General features: G+C 46.6%; 10 protein-coding genes across 10 annotated transcripts; 3 read left to right on the top strand and 7 right to left on the bottom strand.

Moving 5' to 3' along the window:
• Positions 1–1309: 1309 nt before the first annotated feature.
• LY89DRAFT_704379 (uncharacterized protein) lies at positions 1310–2332 on the top strand (the record flags this gene model as incomplete). Its single annotated transcript, XM_018217377.1, has 2 exons — positions 1310–1615; positions 1676–2332. The coding sequence occupies 2 exons, from the start codon at positions 1310–1312 to the stop codon at positions 2174–2176; spliced, it is 807 nt and encodes a 268-aa protein (XP_018077144.1). The 3' UTR covers positions 2177–2332.
• Positions 2333–3142: 810 nt separating this feature from the next.
• LY89DRAFT_680892 (N-terminal nucleophile aminohydrolase) lies at positions 3143–4273 on the bottom strand. The gene is made up of 3 exons (XM_018214163.1): positions 4214–4273; positions 3922–4146; positions 3143–3860 (listed from the first exon to the last, which is right to left on the bottom strand). The coding sequence occupies exons 1-3, from the start codon at positions 4214–4216 to the stop codon at positions 3198–3200; spliced, it is 891 nt and encodes a 296-aa protein (XP_018077143.1). The 5' UTR covers positions 4217–4273; the 3' UTR covers positions 3143–3197.
• An 895-nt stretch (positions 4274–5168) lies between these two features.
• LY89DRAFT_310732 (uncharacterized protein) lies at positions 5169–6294 on the top strand. The gene has a single exon (XM_018206629.1). The coding sequence runs from the start codon at positions 5317–5319 to the stop codon at positions 6211–6213; it is 897 nt and encodes a 298-aa protein (XP_018077142.1). The 5' UTR covers positions 5169–5316; the 3' UTR covers positions 6214–6294.
• A 1143-nt stretch (positions 6295–7437) lies between these two features.
• On the bottom strand, positions 7438–8431 carry LY89DRAFT_728899 (uncharacterized protein; the record flags this gene model as incomplete). The annotated part of the gene is made up of 2 exons (XM_018219319.1): positions 7438–8077; positions 8127–8431. 2 exons carry the CDS (start codon positions 8429–8431, stop codon positions 7438–7440), a joined length of 945 nt encoding a protein of 314 aa, XP_018077141.1.
• Positions 8432–8890: 459 nt separating this feature from the next.
• On the bottom strand, positions 8891–10171 carry LY89DRAFT_728898 (uncharacterized protein; the record flags this gene model as incomplete). The annotated part of the gene is made up of 3 exons (XM_018219318.1): positions 8891–9357; positions 9409–10097; positions 10149–10171. The coding sequence occupies 3 exons, from the start codon at positions 10169–10171 to the stop codon at positions 8891–8893; spliced, it is 1179 nt and encodes a 392-aa protein (XP_018077140.1).
• An 810-nt stretch (positions 10172–10981) lies between these two features.
• Positions 10982–11672, bottom strand: LY89DRAFT_728897 (uncharacterized protein; the record flags this gene model as incomplete). Its single annotated transcript, XM_018219317.1, has 2 exons — positions 10982–11603; positions 11653–11672. The coding sequence occupies 2 exons, from the start codon at positions 11670–11672 to the stop codon at positions 10982–10984; spliced, it is 642 nt and encodes a 213-aa protein (XP_018077139.1).
• Positions 11673–11840: 168 nt separating this feature from the next.
• On the bottom strand, positions 11841–12111 carry LY89DRAFT_310725 (uncharacterized protein). Its single transcript, XM_018206628.1, has one exon. The coding sequence runs from the start codon at positions 12042–12044 to the stop codon at positions 11889–11891; it is 156 nt and encodes a 51-aa protein (XP_018077138.1). The 5' UTR covers positions 12045–12111; the 3' UTR covers positions 11841–11888.
• A 726-nt stretch (positions 12112–12837) lies between these two features.
• Positions 12838–13782, top strand: LY89DRAFT_728896 (uncharacterized protein; the record flags this gene model as incomplete). Its single annotated transcript, XM_018219316.1, has 3 exons — positions 12838–12950; positions 13069–13575; positions 13752–13782. 3 exons carry the CDS (start codon positions 12838–12840, stop codon positions 13780–13782), a joined length of 651 nt encoding a protein of 216 aa, XP_018077137.1.
• Positions 13783–15163: 1381 nt separating this feature from the next.
• On the bottom strand, positions 15164–16689 carry LY89DRAFT_763262 (uncharacterized protein; the record flags this gene model as incomplete). Its single annotated transcript, XM_018221590.1, has 8 exons — positions 16501–16689; positions 16404–16446; positions 16329–16340; positions 16035–16280; positions 15792–15982; positions 15533–15730; positions 15265–15473; positions 15164–15189 (listed from the first exon to the last, which is right to left on the bottom strand). Exons 1-8 carry the CDS (start codon positions 16602–16604, stop codon positions 15164–15166), a joined length of 1029 nt encoding a protein of 342 aa, XP_018077136.1. The 5' UTR covers positions 16605–16689.
• Positions 16690–19916: 3227 nt separating this feature from the next.
• LY89DRAFT_607616 (uncharacterized protein) lies at positions 19917–25608 on the bottom strand. The gene is made up of 3 exons (XM_018210466.1): positions 25057–25608; positions 21218–25008; positions 19917–21171 (listed from the first exon to the last, which is right to left on the bottom strand). Exons 1-3 carry the CDS (start codon positions 25508–25510, stop codon positions 20125–20127), a joined length of 5292 nt encoding a protein of 1763 aa, XP_018077135.1. The 5' UTR covers positions 25511–25608; the 3' UTR covers positions 19917–20124.
• Between the last annotated feature and the right edge of the window lie 1233 nt (positions 25609–26841).

Here is a 26841-nt window from a genome sequence, read left to right as displayed (position 1 = left end):
GACCTTGGTAGCTCCAAATCTCTATGGCCCTTGGTGAAACCTTTCTTTACGTCTTCGGTATCTGAGACCAGCATAGTCTGTAGTCCGCATCTCTATTGAATAGCATGACCTCTTGTTTCCTTATCACACGTGTTGAAAGCATCTAAAGACTGCTGTCCACGGTTTGTGGTGCTCAAGTGTTTCGATCCACAAACGTTCAACCACCGGTGTCTACTCCTCTGCAAGACCCACAGAATCCCAACGTGCAAGCACAACGCCGCTTCTTCTTAACTCACCTATTTAATGATTGGATCAGAATTGTCACTTTGTTGGTGTGTTGTGAACCAGGACAACATTGATTTGTCTTGTCACACGTGACTCTGTCTCGTCTTTGATCCCCGCATTCCGGCGCGTTGTTAGCTAGCTATCTGGAGTCTCGAATACACAATGCTCCACAGATCTCAAGATTCCATTGATCGATGATTGTGGCGCTCCTTTTGTTTCGTCATCTTCTTGCATCACAGCTTCGACCCGCCTTAGCAGCTCAAAGGAGAGTTCGCTTAACCACCTGTTCCGGGGCCTCAATAGAACCGGGTTCTGAATAGTAAACAGCCAAATTTCAAGATCCTAATTACAGTTTTGATGCTCTAGATCTGTGATTTCTTTATCAGGGTCAACGGTTGCTCCGATCTGCAGTGTATTTGAAATCTTTCTAGAAGCTGGAACCCTTTGATGCTGCCGTTCCATTCTCAAATCACACTGCATCAAGGTCGAGCGGTACCAATCTAGATTGGTTGGCGCAAGCCGTAAATCCCATGATCTCTCTGAAATTGCACTTTTGTGTGGTTCGAGAGTTTGGTGCAACTCTCCGGGCGTTTGTAAGACCCCGGCCACATGGGAAAGTGAATCCACGCTATCCTCAATAGCAACCTCAATAGTAACAACCCTCCCACACCAACTCTTTCTAATTTCTTTAAGAACCATATATGACTGTAGAAGCTTTATATTCTTGTAGAAGCTTTGTATTACCTTCCAAATCATTTCCAAATAGCGACTAGTTTTCGTCTCATCTTTGTCGCTTACTCCTATTGAGGCTCTTTCGGTTACCAGATTCGAGCCTCAATAGGAACAAGACTTCAGTTCATCACCACCAAGTTGTCAATAAGAACAAGAGTCAATAGTAAGCATAAAATGACGCAAGATTCCAACCATAAGATCTCTTCTTTCCCTCCTTACCCATATACAACTACAATCCAATCCCACACACACACACACAAACCAAACCTACACTCAATCACAAAAACAGACTACCTTCACTTCAATCATCATCATGAAGTTCACAGCAGCAATTGCGGCGCTCATCCTCGCAGCGACCGTCACCGCTACCGCCCTCCCCAACGCCGACGCACGATGCGGTTACCCCGGCCAACCCTGTGGCAAAGTCAAGGCCCGTCTTGCAGAGCCCGAAGCCGATGCACGATGTGGTTACCCAGGACAGCCATGTGGCAAAGCAAAGCGTGATGCTATGCCAGATGCCGATGCTCGCTGTGGTTACCCCGGCCAACCGTGCGGTAAAGTCAAGCGTGCAGCTGAGGCATTCGCTGAAGCTCTCGTCCCGAAGCCCGGACATATCTTGGTAAGTTCAGATAACTCCTCACTCTCCCTTTCTAAGCCATCTGCTAACATTCTCCCACAGCCCAGAGATCTCCACCTTACGGCCAGATGTGACATGGGTTCCTGCTACGAAGCCAAGCGCATGACCCGCGATCTCGCAGCCATCGTCGCCGAGACCACAGAAGACCCCGCTGCGTACTACGTGAGCCTTGGTCTCGAGGATGAAGAGACCTCCGAGAAACTCAAGCGTGAAGCCAGCGCCCGATGCGGATACCCAGGACAACCATGCGGCAAAGTCAAGCGTGATGCTGCACCCGAGCCAGAGGCAGATGCACGATGCGGATACCCAGGACAACCGTGCGGAAAGGCCAAGCGTGAGGCTGACCCAGAGGCGGATGCTAGATGTGGATACCCAGGACAGCCATGTGGCAAGCTAAAGAGAGCTGCTGAGGCCGTCGCCGCGGCTATCGCTGAGGCTGAGCCAGCTGCTCGATGCGGTTACCCAGGACAGCCGTGTGGAAAGGCCAAGCGTGATGCTTTCGCCTTGGCACATGCTGTTGATCTTGTTCTCGGCAACCTTTAGATTCATCTTCGAATCTTAGCCTTGGGCACTTAGGAGGGGCACGGCAATTTTGGCGTTCATGGCATGTTCTCTTCCTGCATTTTTCTTCTCAACTTTCGATTCTAAACTCTGCATTACAACATGAATAACGCTCTCTTCGAGGGCTGTCTGTTTGGGACTCTTACATACATGGTATGGCTCTTTAGAAGCTATTCCGGATGGATCTATGGAGAACTGGCTCCAGGCGGTGGATAGATGGTTACTTTCTCATAAATGCATGCCGTGTCCAGAACACTTCTCTCTTACTCTTCGTGACTTTTCTTGTGATTCGAACAAATGTTATTCTGGCTAATGTCCTATTGATCCCCGGAAGCGGGTCACAATAGAGATGAAAGAAAGAGGAATGGACGTATGGCATTGACCTTTAGGGATGCTCTGCTTCTGTGTGACACGTCTTCTGTGAATTGATTTATTCTACGCTGCTAATAAAGCAAAGGTATAGCTTGCAAGTGCAGCAATAAAATTGTAGTGTGTGAAAAAAAGCCCCAGATGTAAGATCTACTCCACTGGAGTCAGAATAAAGGTATAGCTTCTAAGAACAGGCTTCAGAGACTGCGACGTTCACAGAACCATACACCGGGCATCAAATCAGAATTTACTTTTCCAACCAGCAGCTTAGGATCTACGCTCTTAGCCGTAGGAAGAGAAGCCTCAATACGCATCAAGTCAGCATAAGAGGATAGAGATATCAAAGACATAAGTAGAGGGCAGACTTGTGTCTCGTAGCAGTCGATATCATCTCAGCTCACTAGAGCTGTTGAGTTCTTTAATCTCAGTGATTTAATAGACATAATTAATACACCAGCAAAAACGAAATCTTGAATACAACATGTTCCCAGCACCTGTTGTGAAAGGCCAAAGCAGAGCACGTTCACAGAATAAACGCCTGACTTAAAAATGGGCAAAGTAGAAGCACGCCAATTCATTCCCCAAATGCATGCAACTAAGCTGATGTTGATACAGGTGTATTTTACGGACTTGTCTACTCCTCCATCTTATCCTCCTCTGCAGGCTTATCGGTCGTTTCCTCGTCATCATCATCTCCTTCTAATGCCTTCTTGGCTAATCTCTCAGCCTCCTCCAACAAGTCCTTTGGCACCTCCTCGTGTCTTCCCTTTGTAGGACCATCAAGGTTGCTGATCCATGTCATCTCCAGCTCGAAATCCTTGTCCTTGTTGTCTGCATGAGCAGCATAGATGATCTTTGCAGCCTCCTTGACACCATCCAGCAGACTCAAGTTTCCTTCTGACAAGTTCAACTTCTCCAGCTCAGCCTTGGCCGTTTGTCGTCCCTTGCCGGTAGCAGCGCCGTAATAACCCCAGTAAATTCCGCTTGGCTCGATCATGTAAAGGCCCGGTCCACCGTATTTCTTGCCCTCAACCTTGCCACCTGAACCTATGGAAGGTCCCTTGCCAACCTGGCCATCAACTGGCAGCTCGAGCTCTGAGTCCCAGCCTCCGACAATGGCGGTGACACCGAAAGGTCGAACGGATGAATAGAGAGTGTATGCTTGCATGTATCCACCCATACGGCTTGCCAGATCTGCGGTTGTGATTGGGGTTTTGTAGACCTTTCGCCAGCTTGATGCTTCGTCGCGTGCTCGGGACACAAAATGTCTGCCATCTGGTACGAGACCTGATGAAACCTGAACGATATATTAGTATCCATCTCATTGGTTTGGCGCGGATCTAGGTGTGCAAGCTTACTGCACCCATATGTCTGTCGATCGTAGCAATACGCTTGTTGGCTCCAGGCTTTAACAGCTTGCTGGTGATGACCTTCTCTACTGCAAGCACAACACCATCCTTACACCGGATTCCGATCGAGGTACCACCATTCTCTACTGCCTTGACTGCATATTCGACTTGGAAATTTCGTCCGTCGGGAGAGAAGACCGAGTTCGAAAGATCATAACCCGTACCTATTGAAGTCTGCGGAGGTCAGCTTTGAAACTTGCTAGAAGAGCATACGTGGAGTCAATGCAACGGCGAAGCTTACCATGATGAAGTCTGGGAGATGGGTTGATTCAGAGCTTCAGTAATGAATTATGGGCGTGAGTCTGTGAAGCTTGCTGAAGCTCCGTTATATTGATCTCTAGACACGTCCAAAGCTTCAGGCAATCAAGCGTCGCGTATCACGGTCAGGCACAAGATTTGTGCCTCAGGCAACGAGCCTGGTCTACGATCTCACATGATGCGATCTCGATCAGGAAATTATCATGGCTATTTTTATATTCATTTTCCCCATTATCTTGAGCAATATGCAAGCTGACATCGCCGTTCGAAATCGTGCCTGAAACTAGAGTAGAATCACTGATGTGACCGGAGAATGTAATCTTGAAGACCAAAGCACTCTACATCTTCTTCTCAATGTCACCTTAAGTCACGGTGAAGTTGCAAAACTATGAAAAAAGCCGAAACGGGTCACAAGTTCTTCGTGTCGTAAATCCATTGGAGTTGAGGTCAGCGATGGCCTACGCTAACGAGGCACTGAAACACAGATCTGGTGGTTGTGGTTCCTCACCGATCCGTCATCGCTTCCCAAATGAGGAGGGGTATTTCCTTTGATATTTAACCTCACCACTTTCTCTTTCTCCAACAACTTCTCCTTTTCTTTGAACAAATTCCATAATGCACACCCATTTCGCAACAACATCTTGCTGAATCCCGAATACAATAGAAGCTCTTTGTTCTGCCTCCTTGACACCAGTCCAACGCCTAATACCAAGCCACCTGCGATCGCATCGCCCTCTTCCTGGATCTCCCGGTTTCGTTTCTCGCATACCTCTACCTCAAGTACATACATAGCATAGTGAATATAAACAAACTAGCAAACCTCTTGCACTTGTCCACAAAGTCTGCTCCGCTTTCTCGAGTACTCTTGCCATTCACACAATCTGATTCTAGGCTTTCCTATCATTCAGAGATTCCTCATACTTGGTTCCATTCAGGAACTATCGCAGACAGACTGGCGCTTTGCAAAGCAACTCTTGCACAACTCGAGTACATCCGCAGCAAGGTATGCTGCAAATTCTTGAAAAGTCCAGCACGCTGACCTAGCTTCAATAGCCCTCGGTCTTCAACTTCTCGAACTCGCCCACGATGACGACACAAGAAGATCTCGCAGCACTCTTTCAACGCAACCTCTCTCTCCAAAATCCCCCATACGTTGCTCCCAAAGTGGAGGCTCCAGTTGAGCAGCCTGTCACATATTACAGCTCCCAACACTACCACCACTCCGCGCACATCGCGGCCCCTCAACCAGCCAGACCTGCTTCCGAACCACCGCAAACTGACCAACTTACGGTTGAGATTATATTGGGACGACATGGGGTCGATGTAAACAGTCTCTTTCCCTCCCAAATCGAGCTATTCAAGATGGCAGAAGCTAGTCAGCAGATGAGACTCATCGAATTATGGCGCATCTGTCCCCCAGACTATAAGGGACATGCTCTTGCACAAGACCTGGGCAACTGGCCTTGCACTTCCTTCCAACAAGAAGAAGTTATGGCGAAGTTGCGATACGAGCGACAGATGCTGGAGGAACGTATGGCTCGAACGGGCGGGGACCAGCATAGCATGGGCAGTGCGGAGGATGCGATGAGTGATGCCAGCACCACAGCCCCTCTCACGCCTATTCAAGGTGGTGACGGACGTTGGCAAACTCAAGTGCATGGAGCTGAGCCATACATGCAATCAGGATACGAGGCACTCGCCGCTCGTGAGTATGAACAGTCTACTTGGCCTTCAAAGGATGTTTACTCTCACTTCGGCTCCGCAGTAGGAGGACCAAAGTACAATCCCTCCACCGACCCCGTCTACAACACCATCGAAGATATTCAGAAGTACCCAAATGTGGGTAGTGATTGGGAGACGCAACAACAACGACAAATCGCCATGTTGGAGAACCAATACGGTGCATTCGATCAAGAATTTCACCACAACACAGGAGGAGTCACGATAGCTGGACATAATGGAGAAGATGAGGAGATGTTGTAGATAAGATACCACACATAAGTAGATAGGCAGGCATACCCTTCGTTAGAGTTTAGTTTCTTTTTCCTACAGCATTGAAGGATGGAGGCATTTTGTTTTGGCGCGAGGATATTCGGCATGGCATTCATGGTATGACAGATTGATGGATTTCGGACACTTTGTGGGATGGGGAAGGGCTTGTTAGGCATCTACTCTCTTCGTCTCATGTCTCCTCATTCATGTCTCTTGATCAAGTTGGATGGTGTCGGAATATTCTGGTTCATGCTTTTATACCTGGATTGTGAGGTACGTACCATCTTCGATCCCCGAACCTTCCCCGAACCCTCGAAACCACAGCAGCGAACGAAACCTCGAGCACGCTCTTCGATCCTCTCTCGATTTGAATACCGAAGACCTAGGTACGTATGACCCAATCCCTTTCCCACTTGCCAAGTCAAGAGGTGCGTATAGCCTCACCCTCCAAATTCCAACCCGTCCTCTTCTTTCCCTTGCATTTAACGCTGCTCTCACTACTCACCTGAAAGCACTGAACCTGGCGGCAGCAAACTGGATACCGAGGACGACAGGCCTTCTGGATCTGGACCCGGACCTGGACTTCATGTGAGACCTCCCCTCATCTCCGCCCCCATCTCTTCTTCATAGCAATATCAATCAAAACAATTTGAACCTCCCATGCTTTTATACCTTTGAATGTGATTTACTTTTGTGATGATTAAGGTTCTACTCCTTGTTCAAGCTGGCTAGGGGCCAAATTCTACTCCTTCTCCCCTACTCCGCCGAGCAGCATGCATGTCTCCTCTTTTCTTGCTGGTCATACTCAGCCTTGAGGCTGCTTTTGCTTGATTCTACATCCTTAATCTTGAAAAGGTATTGCTTGTCAGTGAAGAAATGTTTGCCCAGGAAGGGTAATTCTCTTAATAAGCTTGGCCTGGATGGGCTAGAGTAGGTTAGGGACGGGCCGTGGCGAGAGTTTATCTCGAATTAGACCTACCTAATACATGATCTTGAGACTGCCGATTGCCTAAGTTGAGGTCAAAAGCAGTTCATAGTCAAAAAGCTTAGGAGGGATCAATGCTCAAAGCTTCAGTCAATATGTGCAGCGAGTTTTGACGAGAATCCATTGCTTCTCAATAACCAATACTTGTCTATTGTCTTCTTCAGCAAGGCGATGTCTCATTACAACCATTCTCATTTTACCATGATCAACTGCTGCTCAACGTGTACTCTCTACTGTTCCTTCATCTTTCCCTTACCCTCCTGCTTCTCCACAACATAGTCTTCGCGGCCTTTTTCCCTTGACTCGGAAAAAGGGCTCAACGCTTTTCTGTAGGCCGTTGCTATCTGAAGCAGCATCTCCTTATTGAACAGGTCAGCATGGTTCTCCCATGCACTATAAAACTTTCCCCAGATGAGTTCATCAATGTATAGCTGTCGAAGCGCACTATCATAAGTCGTGATGCTCCAGATCGTCTGCAAGGCACACCATGGTATGAATTGGCCATCTCCCTTCTTATATTCCTTGATCTTGCATATGCCATCAAGAGCAGCAATTCGCAAACCAGGCATCTCAAGCTCCTGCGCAAGACACCACAAGAATGCTAAGTCGTACCTAAGCTTTACACGTTGGACCTTATCGGCCAATTTGTCGTCGAGGTCTAGACGCTGTGTGTGGATCCATTCGCGGAACATGGAGATCGTGCCAGGGCCGCAATGCTTCAACTTGTAGGTTTGGTTCTGGGTCTTGAGAAAGCTGCTGTTGACAGCCACTTTCAGCGTTGGGCAGTGTTTGGAGATATCCGATTTCTTGATTGAAAAGTTTGCTGGAACTCCCCATCCTGGGACGAAGGTAACGTACTCTTCGGCACCACTAGGTTGGCATTAGCTAACAGTAGATTAATCTACAAGCTTGGCGTCACCTTTCGGGGTCCTTCTTTTGAGCTTCAGCGGCACATTGCTGGCCTGATGGTCGCTTGTCCTCCTGACCATTCCCATCCGTTTCTTCAAGAGCAAACTTGACTTGCGTACCTGAGGGCAGCCTTTCCGGTTTCTCATGGATATCAAACTTTACCCAGTCCTTTTTGCCTTTGTTCTTGCCTTTCTTGGCTTTTTGGCGTCGACGCTTCGGGGTTTGGTTCCCCTTTTCAACCGATTTCGCCTTTTTGACTGACGGTCCTACAGGCTTTGAAGCATCGAGCTGGTGGTGAATAGCGATTGCTTCCATCTTGGCAGATTCTGGAACGTCCCAAGATGCTTGTTAGAAGTCTTATAATAATACACCAGCGTGATTCGAAGTATGTTGCTGGACGGGATGTGGCTATGGTGAATTGTTTTGGTCTGATGTAAGGAGCTCAAAAGGCAGGAAAACTCTGGTAGTTAGTCTTGTGCTTTCCGAAGGCAAGAGCTATTCCTCAACGTCCCTAAGACCTACCGTCATGAAACAAGATTTATGTAGTAATGGGAAGGTGTCACCGAGTCAACAATGATGGGAAAGCATGATGTATCTTTCAATGATTTAGAGTTGAAGACAGTAGTGCTTAGAAACTTGCTTCTCGAATGATACGTATATCTGTTCCAATGCCGAGCGAAATTGTCCTTTGTCTTCTGAGCAAGTTCTTTGTTGTTACAATACTATCTTCCTCTCCATGACATTTTATGCACAGAGCAGCCATTGAATTTATGATCATGAACGTCCACAGATACATACAAGCATACAGTCGCATGCAATGTTGACTTCCTCCCCACCGTGATCTGAACCCAGCAGTCCAAGCAGATCTTCAGACGGAACACCCACTGGCGTACTTGAGACCACAGTCACATTTCCCCAGGCACCAAGTCTACCGAGTCCAAGAAGATCTTCTTCTACATTCTCCGTGATTGGCGCGGGAGTTGTTTCGGTTTCATTTTGGGTGTTGTAATTGGGATTCATGAAGTCAGATATACCAGAACCTGCATCAGACTCCCAAGGTCTCCGGCTTGGTAGTCCACCACCATCTTGAAGTTCGTTGTTTTCCACCTTTTCCGACGTCTTCACGACATTGTGCTGGGCCTCAGGTGGGTCTGAGGCGCCCCAACCCACAGCTTCTGGACACAATTCTGGTCGAGGATATTTTTGCAGCATTTCGCTGAGGCTAATCTCTCTCCCCTCATCTGTTGGTGTCAGCTTATTCTGGAATTGACTTCCAGCTTGAGTAAGCTTACCTGGATCTCTTGCGTGCTCCGTGACAGTAAAGTCCATGTATTGTCTCTGCATTTCGTGTCTTCTGGCACTTGCAACGTTTGGTGGAAGAGCCTCGCTGTAAGTTCTCAACAAATCGAACAACATTTCTTGGGGAAACAAGTGTGGTCTGGATTCGAATTCATGAAAATCCTCACTCCACGCGCACAATCGGACGATGAACTCGCGCAGGGGGCTTCCTATCTGAGTCTTTGCATAGACACGAGTGTAGAATGGACCAAAGCTCAACGCACAGGTCTTCGCGACAGCCAAGAGCTTGATCATTGTGTTGTTCTGCAGCTTGAAGATCTGGAGCTCACCCCCAAGAATCCATAGATCGATCAATGTCCCCACCTCGTCCTTGCAAGCCTTTGCCTTCTGGTACTGTTCGTCGGGAAGTAATTGACGAGAGAATGGTCTTTGGTCGAGACAAGCATATTTGCCTTCATGGACATCGAGGTTGACTTCTTGCATGTAGAACCAACTGACCAGAGCGCTGACTGCTGAAGCAGTTGTATCCAGGAACTTGTATTCTTTCTTCTGGTCAATGCCGAAGGCTTTCTCCAGAACAGGAGAGTATCGACAGGCGTGTCTCTTGTGGACTGGGATATGCTCGTCTTTGCTTTTGTCCGAGGCATTCTTGACGACTATTGTGACGATGTCATCTCCGTAGCTGCTTGATGTTAGCTTTTCGAAGGCGCTCAGTACGCATCTTTCAACTCACGAGAAGTCATTCTGCGTCGCCATCTTTGCGAATTGTTGTGGTGGGACGTTGTTGATGTTCGGCTGAGATCCGATGGTGCTCGCGAAATTCGAGCCTCGAATATGATGGTAGCCAGAGGCAGCCCGGACACTTAGCCCACGTATGGCAAAACCCTTCTTGATTGAAAAATCACAATCTTTTTGGAATTGACGCTCAGATAATCTCTCGGAGTGATTGCAGAGATTTTTTTCATTCTTGCCAGAAAAATTGGTTGTGGAAGGAGTAAACAATACTTTAGGGAGCTGCGTTCTGGCATAATCCTCGACCCTCACTTCGATGCAGTGCTGCTTGGACGAGATTGATGGTTGGATGCGTCCAAGCCCGAGAAGAGGAATAAGCTCTTCCTCCGCAAGGCCTTGATAGACCACACTATCTTTACAATGATTATTTCCCCGAAGTCAAGTCTATTTGTTGAGTTCACACTGCACAGCCAAGTCAAGATCCGGGGTTCATGGTACTCGAAACCATTAATTCATGCTAAGTCGTCATCAGCAGCAAACGCAAGTCCTATTATGAAAGCATACAAAATACTGAATTGACATGTTACCTTGCTCTAGAGTACGAAGGTACTCGACATTTGACAACCCTAAACTCCATCGTTAGTCGACACAGCACCAACCCCCCGCTCTCCCCTCTCGCTTTTCGCCAATAACAAGAGAGGAGACAAATCTGGTGTTCAAGAATCCTTTGCAAAGCTTCCCTTGTACATATTGAGAGACTTTCCTTGAGCAGTCAGCCACCAGTCAAAAACCTCAACAACAAAAGACGCCGACTCACTGTGCTTCCTATTGTCTCTAGCCTTCCTCCACTAGATAGTCCGAGAGCTTCAGATCAAGCTTTCCGTTCCGGAACAATCCATCAGATAGGGTTTGTGCAATGTCCATTAACATCTCATATGGTATGAAATCCTTATAGTAGGAGTAGCTAGTAGGCCGGATTTGTAACGCGCAGAGATGGCAGATATACAGCCTCAGTTTACTGCTCTCTGACGTCTTTCTGTATACTCTCTGCCATGACCAATTCAACCGATTGCGTGTCTTTCGTTGTATTTGAAATAAGGTAGTCACTGCGCAATCCTGCAAAGTCGGCATCTGCAGTTCGTCGGCGAGAACCCAAAGGTCAACGAGACTGTTGTGCTCCGCAATCATAATCTCTGTGTCTTTAGGGTCATATTTCCAGTCTTCCTTCAATTGAATCGTCACTATCTTCCCAGCATATAACCACTGCACTAGAAGTCTTGCGGTGGCTTCGTCAACATGTGCGAGTCGATATGTTTTGGTTCGACCTTCCATAAAGTTGCCGCAGAATGCAGCGCGCAAGACGGGTGAACCGGCACAGGCCGCTTCCTGGTGAACAACCATCTCGATAGGAGGATCGCTGCTACCTATCAAGAGTGTGATGGTACTCTTAGGATCACTTTGAACAATTAGCTGTGCAAAATATTGACGAACGAGCGCAAACTGACCTGAATGTGAGATCATCCATCTTCGCCTTCTCTCTTGCGCTCTCCGCGGAAGGGGAACGGCACGACTTCTCCGAATCATCAACAGCTGAAGATTTAGAGGTATTCATACTTTCACTATTCGTAGGAATTGACAGAGTGCTGGTTTATGGTGTTGTGGTGCTGTGGTATCGTGGTGTGACATTTTAGATGTTGAGATTGGGCAGCAGCGGTGGGCTTTATGTACATGAGGAGTCGCACTAATTATCGTGTGTAGAATTTTTGGAAGCTGTGTGAGTAATATTGGCGTATCTTCTTGTCAGCTGTTGGGGGAAATGCTGGCCAAAAACCGACGCATAATTTCTGTATATCAGACGAGACCTTGCTAGATAACCTTTTTTCTGCACAAGGCACATCTTCTCTTTAAGCTATTATATGCCAGTGTAGACATCTTTGGCATCTATGTTGAGCTCAAACGAGTTGCCATCCATTGTCAAGAGCATTATAAGTTGTACTTCTAGCAGCATTGTCATTAGTTCCGTGCTAGAGGCAACTGCCACTCTGTAGATGTAATCGATGAGGAAGAATCATGTTCCGAGTTTCGCATCAAAACTCTGCCATCTGTCAGAGAAACTCACTCAGATATAGGTGTTACCATTTTCTTGACCATGCCACGAACGCTGTCAACTTGTGCACACATACTATGCTGATCTCCTTTGCACCTGATTGAGATGCTATTCGTCTTACAAGTTTAACTTGACAGGACTTTAGCTACCTCAAGTACTGCTACCTCAAAACACTTTTAGACACCAACCTCCGGACCACTTGAATGACCCAATATTCTACATCTAGTTGATGAGACGTAAGCACGAAAGGAGAATAGATCAATCAGCAGGATGTGCACTAGTAATTTAATAAGAAAGTCGCACACTAGTCTCTAGCACAAAGCTGTACAATCTCAAAAAGTTTCCCAACTTGCTCCAGAACTTTCCACTTAGTCTCGCAACAAAGCCACTTCTACAGCGCAACTTTTTCACCACGACTTCAGCAACAAACGATCGCAACCCACCAACAAGAACCTCCCTTCAGACTATTCTCCGCTCATCGATTTGACTTAGTTCAAGCACGAGATCGCAAGCAAAAGCCATCCTGGCCCCATATCTTAACGAGTCATCCAGTCGCAACTCCCCAATATTACAGATCGACAGCATGGCGCAAAACAACAATCAAGAGATCGAATCTCAGAGTGTAGCTAAATCCCGCCGCAGAGGAAGTGTAGAGCAAGTTAGGAAGCAGCAAAAGAGAGATCTCATGACATTCTCGTAAGTTATGATGTTGTCAGACATTCTCCTTCTGCAAATATTCCTTTTTGGCGCAAACAAGCTTTATCTCTTAAAATCTTTGTACGATTTGATCTCCACTTATTCTAACTAGTGATAGAACTCCCGATGTTTTGGTAACCCTCCTGGTGGGCTGGGAGTCTGTCAGATTTACGGTTTCCAAGAATATTGCATGCTACCACTCTCCGGTCTTCCATGCCGCCTTCAATGGCTCCTACGTCGAAAGTACTAGTCTTGAATATCGTATGGCTCATGTTGATGAACCTACTGCAAGACTTCTCCTACAATACCTCTACTACAACGCACTTAGCCTTGTCCAGTTTGACGACCGCTGCGATACCCACGATCAACTCTCAACCGAGGAACAGCATGCTCTGACTGTCCAAGACAATGATTTAGTCTGTCTGTGGGTTCTTGCTGATGAGCTGGGTATGCCACAACTACAGAATGAGGTCATCACCCAATTCCATGCAATCCAAGAGAAGCTCAACTGCATTCCCGCCGCACCAATCAATCTGATTTATGATATCACGTCCATGGAGAGCCAGTTGAGAAGATATATCGTGACCTTTGCGCCAGAAACCTCGACGCTTCCGATCTTACTCAGGTGCCGGAAGATTTCTGCCAAGAATTCTTGTTGGATTTTGAGATTCTGTTCCTCAAAGGCTTTCAAAGGAAGGAGCCAAAAGTCATGGAGATATCAGAATATTTTGTTTTACTTGAAAGGACATGAATGTCTTGGACGAGGCCAAGATCTTCGGTCATCCTTTCTGATTTTGAAAGGACGGAGAACGAAAGTGTATGGATGCAATGAATGGAGGGAAGGCTACGAAGTTAGTGGGGTATTGAAGGGACAATTGGTCTATGTTGAGCGATTTGGAAGCTGCTTCTTTGATAGATAGACTCATGCTATCACGAACTTTACACCTATGAACCAACCTTATCAGCAACAGTGATAATTCAGATTGAAGAAGGGCTTACGTTACTCTACCACTTATACTGACTGGGACCAACATCCCCAAACTACAGTGAGGCTGTAAGGATATTTGTGAAAGACGTAACTATTGATTCCGACCATATCACACATGTCTACTTGCAATATTTTCTCATTACAGACGAAATCAGGTCTCAAGACTATCCTAACTGAGCAACTCCAAATGTCGAAGATTCCCCGGTTCTAGCGTATTCCACGCCGACTTTGCACATCTATATTGGCTTGTGCCAATACAACCTACAAGTGGTAAATGTGCTTGTTGCATGAGCTATGTGGAAGCGCATGGCATAGAAATCGAGCATGTCAAGTAATTTTTCAAATTTCAATTCTATATAAGAGCTAATTCCGATCTTTTGTTATCCTGTAGAAGCAGAGTTCATCGCTTTCCCCTGGGCTTCCTCCTTAGAGTTGCCCTTTGGTGACTCAAAAAGGGGCTTAAGCGAAGCTTACTAAGCGCAATTACCAACCTTGTGAACGACTAGACGTGATGGGGTTGTTTCGAAGCTAAAGATGGACTCATATCGCCAATGCTTCAGATTAGACTCAGCAATCAGCATGGTGCAAACAAGTGAAGTAGAAAAGCGAGGTTTAGGTCGTGGGCGCAATACAGACAGAATTTTTCGCCTATTTTCTCCAGGGTTACTTCGCTATACACAATGCTTATTGGAAGGTCTGCTGGTATTCAATCCAGAAAATTCTTCTCTTTGCTGTTGCTCATTGTGACGTCTGCCTTAGGTCTTCGCGTTTGAATGCTGGACATGCACTTACAGTAATCCATCGTATCTCTGTGAAGCAGCGTATCATCCTATAAATACGATTCGGAATAAAGTACTAACTAGTAGTCACTAATCACATGGTTCTATAGCCCCGCCTTCTTTTAACACCTGGATATGTTAATTTGATGCGCCAAGATAAGTTGAAATGGTAAAGGAATTCTAAGAGTCCTTTAAAGACAAAGAGACAGGATTTGCAATGCAAAGTCTGATGGCTCATAGCTTGTCTGGTAGAAGCTAGACACATCAAAAATGTTGCTATCATACTCTATATGAATCTTCGCTTCTCTGGGCCCACTCATTCATGTCGAAAAGCTCATGTCCAAGTTCAACCTCGACTCTTAATTTCATCTCTTAATCTCACTAGATATCAACATTCACTGATAAACCTCGGCCATACATATTGAAAGAATGTCACGAGAAGATGATTAAGTCCATGTAATTGGCATGCCCCCTGGAAGAGATGGTAGCCCTGAAATCAACGGGTTAAAATATGCTTGCTAGTATCTTCCGCATGACCGTGACTTACAATCGTCAAGATCTTCTTCAGCGATCTGCTTTTGACTGCACTTGTTTGCAACGGCGTAGTCTTGTGTTGTAAGTTGTGGACATCCTGAAGCAGGGAATACGAGAGGATCTGGGCTCGCATCGTACACATCACATCTTGCATCCATGGCTTTCTGCAGAGCATCACCCTTCCACCCGAAGACATAATCTGCATGATGACCAAATCCAGTCCTAATAATTGCAGTCAGACAATGATTCAGGTCATCCGTATACTTTGATCTGGAACTTACGGGTCTCCTTGGCTGAGGACGAAGGGCTGACTTCCATCTTCTGGCCACAGCGACTTGTCAAAGATTCCAGTGTTCCAGATTGTCTCAATAAAGATTTGAGGAACTTGGACAGGATGGGTTGCTGGACAATCAGCTCCGGTTTGGTAAGCAACGTGACTCTGGTGATTAGCGCTGTCTAGATTCACTCCATCCCAACAGCTGTAATCCAACTCTGTCAGTCATTGGTCTGTTCGGAGTAGCAAAGTAGTTATGAACGTACTTGGGAAAGAAGGTATTGATTCGAATCCCTCCTGCACAATACTTCTGAGGCAGATCGGTGGTGTCAGTAGTTGCAACTCCCATCGGGTTTGGACGATAATTCATCTTTGCGTCATAGCCATCATAACAACGGAATAAGTTCACAGAGTTGTTGGTGCGTTGTTCAGCAGTTCCGGCGAGCATACGAAAGCCCTACTTCATTGTCAAAACTTTCTAATGTGCTGACGGAGAAGAGAACACTTACTGGTTTGAATGCGGTCACAGGTGTTGTCTTGTTATCCGGAGAGAGGTAGTAGATGGTCATTCCACCATTTGCCCCTTCAATATTTTGATTGCTTAATTGAGGCACTCGTTTGAATGTCCCATTACGAGCCCGGAAGTACAAAACAGCGGTCCAGTAGTTTGAGAAATCTTGAGAAAAAGTGCAAGTAGTGCAAGAAGCTTTCTCGGCAATGTCCTGAGAGGGGTCCATCGTAACATTGAAAGCGTTCTGAAGTCATTAAGTATTGGAACATAAAGGTTGGAGAGTGTCACACACCCCGCCCACGATCTATTGCACAATCAGAGCCTGATCATATGGTCGCTGTCATGCAAGCAAAATGAAAATAAATACCTGATGCATATGAGGGGATGGATTCGACCCTGGATTGACCAAACTGTATTTCATGTTTCAGAAGTCGATGATATGATCGCAGGATGATGCTGCTTACGGGTCAAGTCTCTCAGTAACGAGCTGGGAACAAGCAAATCTGAGGGTGTGCGATGCTCTGGCATAGGAGGCGGCAAGCCCCAGAGCTAGCAAAGAAAACAACATGTCGGGAATGGGTATTGATGACAACAAACAGAAAAGCTACTGGGTGAATGGCAAGAAATCTCCTGTGAAAAGGAGTTGTCTGAACAATGCAGCAGATATAAGAAGTCCTAATTGTTTTCTTCTTGCGCGATCGCCAAATTTTACCTTCACCTGTGTTCATGTGTATATTGCTTCCGTTGTCAAGACTGACTCGTATCCTATCAATCATATTAAAGCCAGATACATCCGACTGAAGAGGTACCATGGTGCAGCATGCTGCTGATAAGACGAACTGCCGTTCCTCTCTTCTTCCTATTCAATGCACCCTTCATGCTGATCCGCTTCGATTCCTCTTCTCCCCTCCACAGCCTAGATTAAAACTATGGCTGAAAATTGGTGACCTTGTTTGCCAATTTGCGGTCGGAAATAAACAGCCAGACTTTGCCGTTGAGTGATAAAGGGTTTCCGACGGAAAACGTCCACGCTTTCGGCTAATTGGCCAGCATACCTTTGAAACCACACACCTTTTCAGACGCTATACTCGGCTGCAGGATACCTTCAGTATATGGAAGCTCGTGAGTTTATCTGGGTCGGAATAATAGTACGGGGCGGCCCGTATGTTTCTCCACACTCATGGTAGGCATCAAGTTAAGAATCTCTCATCCACCCACTGTGCGCCTCGATATTAAACTATGTATACGCCAACACCACGTCGGACAGTCCATTGCGAAAGCTAACTGTACTTCTTGAAATTGCCTACACGCGCAGTTCGTGCTTTAACAGGTTTAAAGATTCGTTTCCACGCGAGATGTTGTGTGACATGGTGGCTTTTATGCTTGGAAGCAAGATTGAGGACCGACTTCTTGATCGGGTTAAGGATTTGTGTCATGTCCCTGATCCTACTGTGAGTTCATCCGAACTACAGCATTTCAATTTTAATCGAGCTGATAATATGCCACAGCGCACAGCCTTAGCTAGGAATATCTCGGGAAGAGCCAGGAGCTTGGCTGAAGTACTCTCAGATGAAGATGAGATGTCGCTCTGATGGTTGTAAAGATCTCTGACAGCGAGGACGGGGCGGACATGGTTAGGGGCATACTTGATTGTTAGAAGTCAGGAGATAGAGCTTATTGTACAGTACAAACTGTATAGTAAGAGCTGAGGCCACCGCGCGCGGCCCACTTCAGCGAGAACCTCAAGATCTCACCTAGTTTTATATCTATTATTATAATTGCAACTTTTTATGGCATTCTCTAATATTATGATTGTAGATCAATGAATAATAGCTAAACCTCGCATAGTAATTATATCTTCAATTTTGCAAGTTAAACGCTCTGTGTACAGCCTGAAATCACGTGGATCTACTCGATCCCATAGCTTTTGCAGCTCCCTTTTTAAATCCTCCTTACTTTTTAGCACATAAGGTAATTTCTTCAATTCTTCTTTCATCTATCGCCAGACTTTCTTAATAAGATTTAAATTGAGTGAAGAAAGAGGCTAGTTAAACCCGCGGATTCCATACTAAAGTCTTGGTAACCGGGCATTCTTTTTATACACTTTTGCGTCATCTTCCATGAAGATATATTCTAGCCCTAGAGTATCAAATAGAGGAAAGATTATAAGTTTAAAAACCTGCTAAAGGTACGCTTTAGAGCATTTACCCTTGCGTTTTGGAAGCTTTTCTATAAAAACTAATGGTAATTTATAGTCTTAGCCCAATACCCCCTAAATCATGACCGTGGTTTTTCTTAACCTATAAATTGACTAAATGCAATCAAAGCACCTCCTCTCATTTACCCTCCTAATCACCCAAATCCTACCATTCTTCCCAGTCTCGGATATAACTTCATCAGACCAAACAACCCTCCTCCAATCACCCCCTTGCCTGCCATCATCCCTATATACTACATAATCTAATATGCCCCACCATCTATAATCCCGCACAAAGCGCAACCTCTTTTTAGCTTGTACTCTTGATATATAAGGTCGAGGGTATGCAATGCAGCGATGGTAGCCTACGCAGGCTAGTTTTTGGCGTATAGTTCGAATAAAGGGAGTGAGCCGTAGTAGGGTCTTGAGGCTCGAAAAGTTCATCCTGCGAAAGGACTAGTTTTTTAATATAATGCAAATACATTAGCGTATCGTTCTGATAGATATTAAGTGAGGTTTCGAAAACTTTTTTTTGCGTTTTTTGCGGCTATATTCCTGTTTAAGAATACGGCGTACAATCCTCTTAGGCACCTAAGTCTCTTGGACGATTTCCCTTTAAGATTTACCTTGCCTCTACAAGTTGCGGATAATAGCGCGTGCAGGGGTGGGCTATTTTCTTTCATCTTTTTGGAGGAGTGAGCTAAGTATCACAAGTGTTTCTATCTTCAATTACAAGTGAATTGGATAAGTGGTTGTTGAGTTATTAAAGTTTTAAAAAAGGGGGAGGTAAATTAAAGCGCGTACGCGTCTCGCTTAAGTGGGCCGCGCGCGGTGGCCTCAGCTCTTACAGATGAGGGTACCCTTTATTTGCAAACTATAACCAAGTAGAAAAGCGCAAGTTGAGTACTGCACCTTTGAGCCCATCACCTTTTGAGAACTCTTTGTTGCTTATCGCATGGTGTAAAAAGGCTCAATTAAGACTACCAAAGTGTACATCTACTTGGAGTGTTAAAATTTAATGTCTAGTATAGTTGAACGTTAGCACAAAGGTAACTTATGCACTTTTGTCTGGCAATTCAAAGAAGGCTAGAATAATGGGATGAGTAGGGAGCTCTACAAATATCCCTCGCAGAAAAGCAAATAAAGTATGAGCGACCTGAAGTGAAGTGTCCCAGGCTTTGTTGCTATTGCACAGAATAGAGTCATGACATATATTTTCAATTTCTGATACCTGCGAGATTTGCGCTGTCCGCGCGATAGGCGCAAAATGCGACACATGAGCCCTATTCCTCTCCCCACTTTTTTAATTCTCTCTCATCTTCCCTCCACAGCACTCTCCTCAGCATTATGCCCTGCCATCGAGTAAAGTAGGCAATCCCATCATTTTACTAAGTCTTGAGGCAGATCGTACGAGCAGCCTCTTGAAGACAGACACGAACCCAGCTCTGACTGATGCCGAAGCAGCCCAGATGGCGGTTATCCTCTTCATCGTCATTGTCTAGCATGAACGCCCTTGACTTGTGATTTCGGCCACTAGATCCTTGGCTACTAGTACTACTAAATCTTTTTGGGTATTGGTGTTGAGATTTCATTTACAGCCATGCGGGCTCTCCTTTCGTAGTGCAGGCCGCCTAGGAAGTTATCACGCTATCACTCATCAATCACGAAAATCCAAATTTCACTGCAACTCAAAACTCTCATTGGGAACAAACTACATCATATGAGCCACCCAAGAAGAGCAACAACACTGGTATCAATGACGCCATCATTAACATTCATCAAAATAAAAACCTTTTTTCTGCCGAAAACCCCAAGATGCTGCTATGCCCCTGATACTCTACACGCATCCTGCAATGCTCTATAAAAGAAGTGTAATGATGTGACCGCCGATTTATGTGGGCATCATGCCAATGCCACCACCACCTCCTCGACTTGATCCTCCCTGATTACTGAATGATCTCACTATACTCGAACCTCTGCGGTTGCTCCCGCGCGATCGTTTGGAGGCGCCAGATGTGTTCCTCTTCCTAACTCCAGCGTTACTTTGACCTGAGGTTGATCCAGTGCTCTTCCTCGCCACGTAGTTCTTCGTTTTGCCTCGCTTGAAGCCTCTGGTCCCGCCCCGGCCACCTCGAGGCTTCCCCGTTGAATTTCGATTACCGGTAGCCGACGCGGTGAAGAAGGGAGACTTCTCGGCGGCTAGAATTGCCTCTTCGAGCCCTGGCTCAAGCTCGAAGTCCTCCTCCTCCTCGCTCTCTTCATCATCCGTGATCAGATCAATGATATTTTGATGATTGGGGTCAATGTCGCGATCTTCATCGTCATCCCCCATGGCTTGGTACATGGCCCAGTGATTTGTCACTATAGGTAGCAGCTTCTTCCCGTAAGTGTTGACTCTGTCGACATTGATGTCAGGTATCTTGCGCATATCGTCCAAGGTCAAGGTCCACCTGATAACCATATTCCGCAAGTTAGCCTCTGTGAATATGGGCTGTCTGCCCACGGCCCGGTTCCGCATTTTCTCTTCCTCAACTTTTGCCTCCTCAACGAATTGATGAATGAGTTGACGATGCCGATCTGGTAAGGAAGCCAACTGATCATCCGAAGTGATAGGAGGTCCAAGCCGCGCTGCAGGAGTACGTCTTTTGCTGGCGGCTACCGGTTCGAAGGCGTCCTCTTCGTCTTCGCTGTCGGTAGCAATGAATTTCTCTCGCTCGGTCCCGGTTTTGACAGTACCGCGTAGTTTAGTAGATCGATTTGCTCGAGGAGAAGGGGCCAACGGCGATGTGAGAGCAGTAGATGGATATTGCACGTCGTTCCTGGATTTCGGCTGCGGTTTGGATCTCTGCTGATGTGTAGCCACTGATTTGCCACTAGTTGGCATGTCTAGGAAAAATTTCTCCTTTCCAGTAAGAAGTTTACGGCATTTTTTACCAAGCTAGGAGCGTTATTATGTGCCAAGGAGATATGAGGGAATTCCATACCTTCATATATGAGACAGGAAACCCGGCCCTGTTCAAGTGGTGGTCCTCCATTATGATGTCCTCATTTGTCAATTTCAAAAACAGACGGTCTGCATCATCAGTAGAAAGCTCTTTCCCGGATCCGAACTCCTCAAGCTGGTCGTGTCCAAGGTCCTTGACCTTCTTGACAGAGGAACCACGAAAGACAGACCGGCAATGAGTCATCGTCACATCATCTTCAGCTACCCTCTTAACAAGATTGGTCGCCGCAACTGCATATTTGGTCATGTCCACTGGATGGTGGGGCATTGGATCCGAGCAGTTGTCACAAGTGCGTCTACATGCCTCCCTAGCAAATGGTTCACCAAAATATGATAGAACCTGCTGCCTCCGACAATCCGATTTGTTCTGACAGAATTGAACCATCTGCTGAACCATTTTCAGTAGCCTGTCTATTTGTTCGGGCTGGATGTTTTTATCCCTTTTCTTAGGATCCTTGGGATTGATCATCTGCTTAAGCACTGAAGCATCGTGATATGAATAGTAGAGATAGCACTTGGATTTCTTGCCATCTCGACCAGCACGTCCAGTTTCCTGGTAATAGCCTTCAAGACTTTTGGGAATGGTGTAATGGATGACAAAGCGAACGTCTTTCTTGTCGATACCCATGCCGAATGCAATGGTAGCAACAACAACCTGCACTTTGCCAGACTGCCAGTCATTTTGGACCTTGATTTTTGCTTGGGCATCCATGGTGGCGTGGTAGTGTTGGGCTTTGATCCTGTGCTTACGTAGCTCTTCGGCCAGCTTCTCGCAATTAGCCCGGGACAATTCGTAAATGATGCCGCTCTGGCCCTTGAACGTGGTAGTGATCATCTCCGCTATCTCCTCAACCGATGTTTTCTTGGACTTATCGCGTACCTCATATGAGATATTGGGTCTGTTGAAGCTCTGCTTATAGGTAAGGCAATCATCCGGCAACCCCAGATTATGCTTGAGATCAATCTGCACATGGGGGGTTGCTGTTGCTGTCAGGGCGATGAATGGAACACCTGGGTAGCGAACTCGCAATTGTACTAGCTGCTTGTAATCTGGGCGGAAGTCGTGACCCCACGAACTCACGCAGTGGGCCTCGTCGATGACGATCCGAGCTAGTTTCTTGTTTCGATAAAGCTTGGTCAGAGCCTTCGAGAGAGTCTGGTTATTGTTTAACATCTCTGGAGAGACGTATAACAATTGTATGAAGTGCTCAGGGTGCTCTTCGTCTAGATTTCTCATTATGCGTGCACGCTCGTCTGGGGACACATCACCACTAATTCGACCAGCGCGCAGGTTGAGTTCGCGTAGGTGCTGTACTTGGTCTTCCATGAGACTGAGCAATGGTGAAATGACAATCGTGACACCTTTAGTCTTGCCAGATTGAACAATTGCAGGTAGTTGGTAACAAAGAGACTTCCCACCACCAGTTGGCATGAGAACAAAAACATCTTTGCCGGCAAGGGTAGCATTGATGGCTTCCAGCTGATGTTTTCGAAAACCTGTGAGGTCGAAGCGGTCTCGCAGGACAATTTTGACATCGGTGGACCAGGCATATCCGAAGAGAGACCCGTCCACATCCACATTGGTGTACATGTCATTTTCGCTGATTTGCCGCAGATTCCAGCAGTCGTTACGCTCATTCCAAGCCCATTCCTTGCTAGGGGAACTTCGAGAACGTGTCACAGGTTCTGCGAGAGACTGGCGATTCTCAAAGTCTTGGGCTGCTTCGAGTAACTCGACATCATCCTCACTATCTCCAAAGTCATCTTCGATGATCTCCGCAATTTCGTTCTGGGATTCGGCAGCAATCTGAAGGTCTTCCTCATCTTGAAGCAACTCGTCAAAGTCATTTCCGTCAAAATCATATTCAGCAGGTGAAGGGTCGCGATGGAAAATTGGCTGGTTTGATGATTTCGTTACGTTAATTTGCATTGTCCGAGGGTATACATCAGGTTCGCCAACGATAGAGTTTCGATTTCGAAATTCTGGACGCGGTGGCGAATGGTCCCGTGAAGTATCTACAACGTTGGTGAGACCTCGATTCGCTGAAGATGATCTAGAGAGTGAGACTTCGAGATCTCGATCATCATGGCTCGCGGCTATTCTCGATTGTAATGACGGCAATTGAGTTTGCATGATCACCTGGGCACTTCCTGTCGAACTGGAGCCGAAAGGTAATAGAATTGAAGCTTCGGGGATCTTGGATGGTTCCGTTGAAGGAAGAGCTTTGTTATCGTCCGAACCGGTCCCAAATCCGTCTTGCACAGCGCCCGAATCATACAGAAGCCGAACTATCTCATTTTCAAGATTCCTGGCATTCAGAGTGAGTACTGACTGCTGACCCTCGAGGTCACTGGTATCGGTATTGGTTTCAAGAAGCTCCCAGATCTGCCGAGCAAGCAACTTCTTATCATTCATCAAACTTTGATATCGCTTCCCACAGTCAATGGCCGCGTTGTATGCCTTGTCCTTGTCGAGCAATGCTTTCCGTGCTTCCTTGAGGTTGGTGGGGGCCGGCGCTCCTTCGTCGTGGTATGCCATGACAGCAATGGAATTTCGGACAATTAAATTTTTAACACGCTCGTGATACAGACTAATGGTGGATAGATCTTTTACAAAGGTGGTAACTAGTTTCTTGTCGTCTAATCCGAGAGAAGGAGTTGGAGTCTGGCCATTCCCTTGGCGATCTGACTTTGATTCAGCATCATCAGAAGAAGTGGACGATTTTGTTTGAACGTCTCTTCGAGCTGGAGAATGGAGCTGATTCCTGCCAACAGTAATGTTTCGCGAGATGGGCCGGAGAGGGCTACCGACTCTTGGTTTCGAATCAGTGAAATCAATAGCCTTTCTATTGGCTGGACTGAACATGGAAAGATCACACTGTGATGGGCTAATTGATGCTTTGACAACTCGAGGAGTAGCTTTGACAGGGGTACGCGGGGAGCAGCTCGCCTGCTTCTCAACGTCTGAAAAGTTTTCGTCATCCTCCGAGTCCTGAATAGTCCTCTGTACATGCCGCTTTCGAGACTTTTGAGGTGTGGGGTTGACTTTGTTACTCTGCGAATTGCTCAATTTTGGGGCAGGAGAAGCTGCGACCTGGACCGTAGTCTTGCAAGGCTCAATCGTCCCGGTCGACTCGGTGCTTCTGCGAGCTGATTGTTCTTGAATATGTGTTGATCGTGAAGGGGTTCCACTCGTGAACGATGAAACTCGGCTTATACTCTTTCTTGTCCGGGATTGAACAGTGCTGATGGTCTCTGTGATTTGGTACGCATCTAAAGCATCCATACCAAAGTTAAGCTCAACACAAGGTTGCACGGCTTTCGAGCGCTGGGTCTGAGCGGAAGGTGTCTTGGTAGCCGAACGCTTGGGAACATCGTCGATGTCCACGAAACCATCCAGATTTTCTGGCTGAGACTGAGAGGTTTTGATTCGGTCGATGCTAAGTTTGACGACTCTCCTCGAGCGTTCAGGTGATATATCTCCACTCTTCCTCTTCTTTGACGTTCTGACTTCGGGTTCTAAGACAGGAGGCTCCGCTCTTGAAGCAGAATCTTCCCTCCATAAAACAACCGGTGGTCCAAATGTGGCGTCCGAACTGCTTGACCGTAGATCAAGATCTGCGAAACGATCATCTCCAGTCAAATCCACGGAATCGATCGTTTTCGCTCCTACCGTAGATCGGGGAGTTAGTCCTGGAGTCTGTGGGGGTTCGAAAGCTCGAGGAAATCTAGCCGGTCGCCGATCGACTGTTTTTCGTGCAGAAGGAGTATCTAGATGAGTCAGGTATATATCTAAGATAATTGCCATTTCGAACTCACCTCCTTTTTCCTCCGACAATTGGGCAGCATAGTTCCTTGTCAAGCCGCTGCCCCGTGAATGCGATCCTGCAGATGAAGTAGTGCCGGATGTCGAAGCTGGAGTGGCCAGCTGGTGTTGCGTCAATAGTCCAGGCCTGTTTGACCTGGACGCTGATGATAAGTTACCCATTGAACTGTCCCCAGTCGTTCTCGTTATCTCTGGCAATGGTGGTTTTGCGGAAGGAAGTGGAGGTCGTATAAACTCTTGAGCAACATTCGTCAGGACTCTATGCTGGCGAGCTGGAACTGCTGCAGTCCTCGGCGGGCCTGGTATTATTTCCTCTCCCCAGAATTCTTCCTCCACAATGTCTGCCGCAGTTGGTGCTGCTGAGTTCGTCGCATACACGGTCGCCGGAAAAGTGACTTCGTGAGATAACAACCAAGAAATGTGACTGTCGAGATTATGTCGAGTCATGAGGATCTTATACTGCGAACATGTCTGGACAGACCCATTGATATCAATCTGGACTCGTTATGGTAGTTGAAAGCGCATTGCCGTCCGATTTGCCTTGTTGATTGTCGTATTGACAAAGTCACCGTCGCGTCAGGCGTGAATGGTCGTTCCTAGCGCGTGTCCTAGTCACATGACCCGACCCACTAGTACGAATGCCTTCGACCGGGCCGAAAGTCCTCGAGACACAACTTATTGCTGTCTGGAATGATTCGAGATACAAAAATATTGTCTTGAGCTGAGCGGTTGTGTTTAAATGCGCTTATTGTTCTTTCTATATTGCGATTTCTACTTCTTATGTTCGAAATCCTTCCTCCTTTGCAATTGACCCCGCAGTTTCCCCCGCCATGCTGCAAGCCATATGTGCAAGCCTGCATTCAGGCACGCTCTTGTGTATTTTCATTTCTGAGCAAATCTCGTTCACGATCGTATTGTATATTTTCCTTACCGTTCATGCATTTTGATAGCATTACCAAGAGTATTTTCACCGCGTGCTTGTCGCAAATTTGCAGAGTCCAGGTGAAGGTAATATAAATCCCAAGTTGACAGCGTTATTGAGATGTTGACCTGAGATATATGGATTCAAGAAAGCCTTCTTACTGAAGTAAGAAATAGTATGGATAATTTCATGTACTATTTCTCGAATCAATTTCGACAGCGTAGATTTGCGCCGTTGCTCGACAGAGACAACGAATGAAAACGGGTAGTTCATTCTATGAACCCGGTATCACAAACACCACCAACAAATGCACAAATGCTGACCGAAGAGAATATGGAGCACGAACAGAGAAAGGTTGCCTAGAACTCGTCACAATTCCCGTCGCCACAAGAGGACTGATTCGGAGTCTTGCATCAGCCAGCAATCCTAACAAGATCGTTGTCTGGCCCGTTGATCGCTCTTTCTCGAGAAATTCACAACAAACTCAAATGCAGTCTTCTTGCGTGAGCACTCAAGCAAGTGATGGAGCTCAAAGGCCAAGCCCAGAATTCGTTCGACTACTCAAGCACTGCTGTTCGCTCTTTCATCGGCGTTAATGGCCCCGAACCATTGGCCCGGCTCATGCCGAATTGAATAGGCATCGAAGTTGGGTTCTGATACTTCACTTCGACTCACAACTGTTCACACTTCCCGAGACATGCAGTTCACCTCGCTCCGGGAACTAACCACGCTACGGAGATTCCAAATTGCGGACCGAGAGTTTGACGAGAACAGGACACAGAGAGAGATATTACCTTGTTGTGATTGGTCAACTGTGCTGATAAGATTGCGTGGGGGCTGTTGAATTCAGGTCCAA

This window comes from Mollisia scopiformis, assembly GCF_001500285.1.
Source record: "Mollisia scopiformis unplaced genomic scaffold LY89scaffold_3, whole genome shotgun sequence".
NCBI classification, from domain to species: Eukaryota; Fungi; Ascomycota; class Leotiomycetes; order Helotiales; family Mollisiaceae; genus Mollisia; species Mollisia scopiformis.
The sequence above is the reverse complement of the archived record's forward strand: the minus strand, read 5'-3'. Positions and strand labels throughout refer to the sequence as shown.

Coding starts and splice junctions, on each gene's coding strand:
- LY89DRAFT_680892 (XM_018214163.1), bottom strand. Junction 3,861..3,921: donor TCGACAGACATATGGGTGCA/GTAAGCTTGCAC, acceptor TATATCGTTCAG/GTTTCATCAGGTCTCGTACC.
- LY89DRAFT_310725 (XM_018206628.1), bottom strand. CDS start 12,044: ATGTGCCTTGTGCAGAAAAAAGGTTATCTAGCAAGGTCTCGTCTGATA.
- LY89DRAFT_607616 (XM_018210466.1), bottom strand. CDS start 25,510: ATGACTCGACATAATCTCGACAGTCACATTTCTTGGTTGTTATCTCAC. Junction 25,009..25,056: donor ATTGTCGGAGGAAAAAGGAG/GTGAGTTCGAAA, acceptor TGACTCATCTAG/ATACTCCTTCTGCACGAAAA. Junction 21,172..21,217: donor TTCCTGTCTCATATATGAAG/GTATGGAATTCC, acceptor TAACGCTCCTAG/CTTGGTAAAAAATGCCGTAA.
- LY89DRAFT_310732 (XM_018206629.1), top strand. CDS start 5,317: ATGACGACACAAGAAGATCTCGCAGCACTCTTTCAACGCAACCTCTCT.